Genomic DNA, 7,593 nt, shown 5'->3' with positions numbered 1-7,593 from the left:
GATACAACCCTCAGCAGATTTTCCTGTGGGCATGCACAGCTTGGTTTTTGTCGTAACTGAGCTTTCATTTTCATACACAAGGCATGATGCTGATATATACTCCTGCTGTGCTCGGTAAATACTGCCTTCACTAATCTTCTTCCTTATTTTCAGAAATATGCTCGACCTGGATCCCAATTAAAAATACACCATAATAATAATTCATTTGTCTCTGCCGACCACATCTGAAATGCCTTTCTGTCTTCCAATGATTTTGATCAATGCCGCCAAACGCAAAACACATGCAGGAACTGCAGCAGCCATATGCACATTCATACTCCTCTCGTTGCATGACAGAATTAAGAACAAGAGAGGAAGAGTCTCGAGAGAAGTAGAGTCGAATTAGAAGATATGTTCTTAGATTTGAGCCTGTATTTCAATCCTAGTACAGTTGCCAACGTGAAGATATCAGGGAGTGTAAGCCTTGGAATTGCTTGAAGCTTCTCGCAGCTGCATCAATGATTGTTCAGAGTAGTTTTTGTTTGATCAAACATTATTTACCACCCTTTGTTTTTCCTGAGCAAAATTAAGCAGGGAAAGAAAGGAAGGTAAGACAGATAGATGGACAGGACAGTGGTGCAGATAATTTCAGCTTATTTTCTGTTTTAAAAATCAAGGAAAAAAAAGAACAATTAATGGATCATTTAACTTAAGAAAAATAGGTTTAGGTTTGATTTTGTGAGGCGTAAATGATGGATTGGTAAGAAAACAATGTTTAATGATCTTCTATCGGCTTACATCGATTTCAATTCATTAATTATTCATAAATTTCGCATTTTTCTAATTAGTTCGTTTAATTTATCTTCCAAATCTTATCAATTAATTCATATAGATAAAATAGTATTATTGTTTACATATTTTCTTCTATTTTATTTCATGATATATTAAAAATAGTATACGGTATCTATCATGTAATAATTATATCATGATTTTTTTTATCTTGTTGCATAGGAAAAATCTTATCCACAACGGTACACGTGGTAGAAATTGATTGGTTGTTTCTCAAAATTTGTTTGGAAATGAACAGCGGATGCTGTTGGCAGTTTCGTGCGGGATAGGATTCAGAAGATGGCGAGCTGCTGGCCGATCGGTGCTGGCACCCGCATATTGCATAGCTAACGGACAAAGCGAGGAAAACGCAGTGCATTATTCCTTTTGTCTTGATCGCATCGGTTGTTCTCATCGCGACAGCGTCGCACCGATGGAGGTTCCCCGAGGCGCCTATAGAATTTAAGGGGTGTGGGTCCCGCATCAGGATCGAAAGCTGTTGATTAAATTTAATGTTCTCTGTCCTCGACGCCGTAGCTTGATTGACGACCATGGCTGTCCGCTCCAACGGGTGGTTGGAAAGAGAGAGAGACGGACCGGCCAACGAACGGAAGATAGACACGTGTCGAGACTGGCAGCAAACGTCTCGCTGATGTTCTGATTGTAAGGCGACAGCGTGTTCGCTGTTGGGAGGCGACCAGCGCTTCACTTCGCTTCTTACGGTCTAAATCCTACAGGGCAGTCAAAACGGCGTCACCGTTCGATCGAATCTGGATGGCTCAAATGAGTTGGTAAAAAATACGTGGAAAAAAAGTTTAAACAAAAAAAAAAAACAACGCATAAGAAATCTGAGCCGAACCGAATTAAGCTGGACCGGGTTTGATTTGAAAAGATAGGAAGAGGTCGGGAACCGCCGGAGTAAAGAGACGAGGACGACGCATGCATGGTCTGGCTGTCCTTGGGACCCACCAGGACCACCGTGCAGCTTCGTCTCCATCCCACATATCCAATAGCGTTTTCTGGTTCGACTTGTAACGACAAGTAAAGGCAGAACCGTTCACGTGATTTTATTTTATTTTTTGTATATTTTGAAAAGAAATATATGTATATATATATTTATATATTTATTTCTTCACTGTCAAGTTGAACTTGAGCCAAACCACCATCCTTTAAGAGCGCACTGCGCAGCCACAGACGCAGAGCAGCACAGCAACAGAGCAGAAGCAAAGAAGGTAGGAAGGGGAAGAGAGTAATCATGTCGAAGGAGGTTAGTGAGGAGGTGGAACATGAGCATGCGCATGCCAAGGACTACACGGACCCCCCGCCCGCGCCGTTGTTTGACCCTGGCGAGCTCCGCCTCTGGTCCTTCTACCGCGCCCTCATCGCTGAGTTCGTCGCCACCCTGCTTTTCCTCTACGTCACCATCGCCACCGTCATCGGCCACAAGGAACAGAACAGCGCCAACCAATGCGACGGCGTTGGCCTGCTCGGCATCGCTTGGGCCTTCGGCGGCATGATCTTCATCCTCGTCTACTGCACCGCCGGCATCTCCGGTTAGTATTTGATTTCCTCGCTTTCAGGCTTTGAAACAAAGAATTGATGGCGGTTTAATTATGTAGGAGGTCACATAAACCCGGCGGTCACTTTCGGGTTGTTCCTGGCGCGGAAGGTGTCGCTGCTACGGGCGGTGTCGTACATGGTGGCGCAGTGCTTGGGCGCCATCGTCGGCGTGGGCATCGTGAAGGGAATCATGAAGCACCAGTACAACTCACTGGGCGGCGGGGCGAACGAGGTCAGCCACGGCTACTCCAGGGGCACCGCCCTCGGGGCCGAGATCATCGGCACCTTCGTCCTCGTCTACACCGTCTTCTCCGCCACCGACCCCAAGCGCAACGCCCGCGATTCCCACGTCCCCGTACGTCAAAATCCCATCTTTTCACCTCCACATCGACAAAATCCCATCCTTCTCGTCTCATCTCAAGAAAATAAAAAATTAAAAATCGATTTTGCTCTCAGGTGTTGGCGCCGCTCCCCATTGGGTTCGCCGTCTTCATGGTCCATCTCGCCACCATTCCCATCACCGGCACCGGCATCAACCCCGCTCGGAGCCTGGGCCCCGCCGTCATCTACAACCAGCACAAGGCTTGGGATGACCAGGTACATAATTTCACCAGCTCAAACCATTTCTCAACTAGATTTTCTTCGTGACCCTGTTTCATCTCTTCTTGGCGGACGCAGTGGATCTTCTGGGTAGGTCCATTCGTCGGAGCTCTGGCGGCAGCGATCTACCACCAGTTAATCCTCCGGGCGGCGGCCGCCAAGGCCCTGGGATCCTTCAGAAGCAACCCCACCAACTAAGTCTTCATTCCTCGTCTCATAATTTCCGCGTTTATGTTGTCGATGATGCTTGGTTGTATGTTCTACTCCTCCTCCTTCCTCCTGTCAAATTTGTGCGTCACTGTTTCATTGAACTTTGTGGTCGAGCTCATTATGATTGTCACTGTTTAATTGAACTTGGTGGTCGAGCTCATTATGATTAATATAATTAAATCTTCCTTTTCTCCTCTTTAACAAAGTGATCATAAATCAAAAGACCCTTCTTCAATCTGAAGGGACCCTGGCATGGCCGGAGTTGTTTTGCAGCATTTTTCTCAGAAGGCCATAGCCGAAGGGACCATGCCATCCATCTCCATCGACGGCCACCATTAGTGACGATTATTATTTATTTTTTCCAATAGAAATGATGCGATAATGTTGAATGTCTGTCCAATTCGCCCCTAGACATTAAAATTTGCATATATTATCTGATGCTGTTGCCAAATTCAATTGGATTTTTTATGGTTATAATATTTCGTTGTCCGTGGAATCCATTCATTCAACGGAATTATTGGCATCAAGGTAAAGCTACCGTTTGGTGAATTATTGGCGTGGTCCTGGACTTGGATTTTTCTTAGAACGGAACTTACGTGAACCAGCTAGTCTTGTGATGCTGCCCCACAAGAAGGAAAAGAAAAGAGCAAAAAGAAGGAATACAACTGCCTCTCAACATGAACTAGGAATTTATGCCCTCGGGTCATAATTAAAAATATATTTGAAACTAAGTCTTAAAAGACGGTTTGTCATTTCAATCCAGTAGGCCTTTCTTTCATGCTACTATGGGGGTACACAATGGTGAAATTGGTAGACAAGAAAGAGGCTGGAGAGCTTAATTTCAGTCAACTGATGGTGATCAACCATCAGAGTTTGGACTCGGAAGCAACATCAAGCACAAATCTGTAACGAACATCGTTCTTTGCAAGCCTGTCTAATGCCTTGTTGATATAGTCGGGTGTAACGAGTTCAATCTCGCAAGTGATGTTGTATTTTCCGCATAGATCCAACATCTCCTGCGTCTCCTTGATACTTCCAATTATGCTTCCACTCACCGTCCTCTTACCTACAAAAACACAAGTATTAAAAGTTTAGTTTGTTTATCAGGAAGAATGGTAACATGCATTTACTACTTTTCTAACTCACCGAAGATTAGAGGGAAAGACGGAAGTTCCATTGGCTTGTCAGGAGCTCCGACAATGGCCAGAGTCCCCTTGATCTTGAGCAATTCAAGAATTGGACCGAGAGAATGGACGGCAGATACTGTGTCGATTATGTAATCTAAGCTTCTCACATTTGCCTAATGACAAAGTGTCAAATTAGGATCATTCAATGAAAATTTTGAGGAAGATCTTAAACTGAATTGTACCTTCATTTGTTTTGGGTCAGTGCTGACAATGAAATTGTCCGCACCAAGACGCTCCTTGGCTTCTTTCTCCTTGGAAGGAGATGTGCTAATTACTGTCACATGAAGCCCAAAGGCCTTCGCGAATTTGATTGCGATGTGGCCAAGCCCTCCCAAGCCGACAACGCCAAGCTTCTTGCCTGCTTGCAGCATGTTGTGCTGCTTCATGGGCCCAAATACGGTGATCCCTGCACACAAGAGGGGAGCTGCCTTGTCCAAGGGGAGATTCTCCGGCACATGTACAACATACCTGAACATAATATATACACATGAAATTTATGATTGTTGAACATTAAGATCATACAGCATAAGGTTAAGTACTGGTGCTAATTCACTGAGATATTGACGTGGTTACGATACACGATGCTGTTTTACCTTTTGTCAGCGACGAGCATCTTGGAGTAGCCACCATAGGTGATGCTGCCATCCCAGAAGATGCCATTGTAAGTGAACTGGAGCTGTTCACAGTAGTTCTCCTCTGAGTTCTTGCACAAATCACACTTGAGGCATGAGGCAGCTAGGCATCCCACTCCGACTCTATCACCAACCTTGAAGTTGCTTACGTTGCCTCCGACCTTGGTGATTATGCCAGTGATCTCATGCCTATATCATCCCAACTTTGTTTACTTTTCGATAAGCACAATTTTCTCAAGGAATGCAAGTAACAACACAACTTTTTGTTCAATTAGTGTAGAATGTGAATATATACAAGAACATACAGTAAGCCATCAAAAAATCTGAATCACATCTGAGTTCACTGGATTTAGCAAGTGAATGAGATTAACTCTGTAAACTTCAAAGCCTTTGTTGCTGTGAGCCAAACCCTATAAGTATTAAGCTATTCTAAGCATAGTTTAAGCTAAGTTTCAAGAAATAGACTGGGCATGTACTGATTGCTTGAGTTAAGAAGATAGTCGAGCAATATGTTTGTTCAATTTGACTAGAGTAAACATTCTGCTTATGACACGATTAACACCTACTTGCAAATAAGTATTAAACTCTACTGTGCCATTTAGTTATATTTTTTAAGAGGTGATCAGAAGTGAGGCAAACTATCTTCTTGGTTCCTTGAATCTCAGGTTGAACCAGACCAAATTGATCTATTCAAAAGGATATTTTCAGACAACAATAATTGAACATGAATCCTATGCAACTCCATAATATTTTCTATGGAGAGCCCCTTTTTAGCCGTTTGACCACGCCTCATTGGATCTCTGATCTAATATGCTCTGACCTCCATTCGAAATTCCAAAACAACAGTTTGCAGTTGTGAGATAGTAGTTCCAAAAAAAATAAGACATGTTTCTGGATCAACTTTACAAAAGGAGCTAATGATTGACTAGTAAACATAGTACAAATTGGATAGAAAAGAGGGATTTTTCTTTAGAAAGTAAAGGTAGTTCTTCATATTTGATGATGAGAGAACCTAGGGAAGGAGTGAGAGTGGATATCAATTTCTTCGTTTTCATTGTATTTTTTGCTTATCTATTATATAAAGTTGAATTTCTTCTATGCAACATTTCTCTTTTTTTTTTCTGTGTTTGTGTCGATCTACCAGGGGACATGAAGATTTCACCATTGGGTATGTTATGGAGGTTATGTTGTACTACAAAGGCACTGGATTTGGATCAACGAGTACATAGTGGAGGATTCTACCACATGGAGTTGGAGCAATCTTCAAACCCTAGGAACTTATGAGTTATGCCTCCAACAAAGAACATGAAAAAGGAATCAATTTGGTCCACCTCAGCTAATCTTCAGAGATGCACAACACACTTATTATTCAGATCTCTTGGATCATAATGTTTTATGCATAACATTAACAAGGGGGCGGAATCGACTTCAAACTACTCTGTTTAATCTAATAAAGAATCATTTCTAAATCTTTGATAAAAGAATCAAGGAACTGTAATCACTAGAGAGAAGTGGAGAAATTGTTACATACCCAGGAACGACAGGGTAGATGGTGATGCCCCAATCGTTGCGGATGTAGTGGAGATCGGTATGGCACATGCCGCAGTAGAGCACCTTGATCGTCACGTCGTCCGCGCCATTCTCCCTGCGCTCACCAAACATCGATCATGAACACCGCGGCGACCTCGGCGAGAAAACACAAGAGAGAGTTGGTCATCATCACCTTCGCATGAAGACGAACGGCGTCACCTCGCCGGAGGAGTCCCTCGCCGCCCACCCGGACACACACTGCGTGTGATTCGGCGTCGTCTCCGCCATCTTCTCGCTCTCAAAACTCGCTGAAGCAATTCCACAGACAACTGCCCTGCTTCGCCGGCCTCACTCTCTTAAATAGATCGAGGCCCACGCCATTGATTTAAAAGAAAAAGAAATGTGAAGGAACTTACTGCTCAATTTACTCAAATTTATTTTAAACGAATCTTCAAATTAATTTCTCTGAATCTTCATCGTCTTTATCGATTTTGAAAATAACGTGGACTTAAGAAATCAATGTTTTTAAAAGGATTTCATATTTGGGCGAGACATGTTACATCACATGTACGCGTGATTCACTCGTCTACTTATTTTAATCTGAGAAATTATTAGGAAATTAGTGTTCGGTACCATTAATTAAGTATAATAATGATGTGAGAAATTGTTAGACAATTAGACAATGTTATTGGCGATATTTCCAAGTAATTATAAATATACAATTGACTTGGTGGATTTCTTTTTCTTAGTCTTTTCGTGTGAGAACGAGCTTGGAGTGACTTTGAATTCAACATTAGTATGAACTGAACTGACGTTGAAAATCAACGGTGCTCAATGCGTTTCCTTTCCTAAAACGACTTGTTAATAGATGCAAAGTTTGGGAGATTTGACAGATAGTTCAAGTCTTTTATTCTTGTTTTTGTATGCTCAGTTGTTTACATGGAGGGATCAACCTTGTTTAAAAGTAAACAATTTTGCCAGAGGAAAGAGTTAATAATCAAGCTTCCTACTCTCTTTTTGAATCAGGAAGCTTGCAAATTAGGGGTTTCAGATATTAATTAATATAT

The 7,593-nt window shown here is 42.5% G+C and overlaps 2 protein-coding genes across 2 annotated transcripts; one reads left to right on the top strand and one right to left on the bottom strand.

Annotated features, from left to right (window-relative positions):
* The first annotated feature begins 1,951 nt into the window (after positions 1–1,951).
* LOC122046001 (probable aquaporin PIP2-6) lies at positions 1,952–3,378 on the top strand. Its single transcript, XM_042606466.1, has 4 exons — positions 1,952–2,360; positions 2,427–2,722; positions 2,824–2,964; positions 3,046–3,378. Exons 1-4 carry the CDS (start codon positions 2,063–2,065, stop codon positions 3,163–3,165), a joined length of 855 nt encoding a protein of 284 aa, XP_042462400.1. The 5' UTR covers positions 1,952–2,062; the 3' UTR covers positions 3,166–3,378.
* Positions 3,379–3,855: 477 nt separating this feature from the next.
* Positions 3,856–6,884, bottom strand: LOC122045999 (probable cinnamyl alcohol dehydrogenase 6). Its single transcript, XM_042606464.1, has 6 exons — positions 6,720–6,884; positions 6,528–6,641; positions 4,958–5,185; positions 4,547–4,832; positions 4,324–4,477; positions 3,856–4,243 (listed from the first exon to the last, which is right to left on the bottom strand). Exons 1-6 carry the CDS (start codon positions 6,812–6,814, stop codon positions 4,044–4,046), a joined length of 1,077 nt encoding a protein of 358 aa, XP_042462398.1. The 5' UTR covers positions 6,815–6,884; the 3' UTR covers positions 3,856–4,043.
* Between the last annotated feature and the right edge of the window lie 709 nt (positions 6,885–7,593).

Source organism: Zingiber officinale, chromosome 2B (assembly GCF_018446385.1).
Source record: "Zingiber officinale cultivar Zhangliang chromosome 2B, Zo_v1.1, whole genome shotgun sequence".
Classification (NCBI taxonomy): domain Eukaryota; kingdom Viridiplantae; phylum Streptophyta; class Magnoliopsida; order Zingiberales; family Zingiberaceae; genus Zingiber; species Zingiber officinale.
Note: the sequence above shows the minus strand (reverse complement) of the source record. Positions and strands in the feature narration are given on the sequence as shown.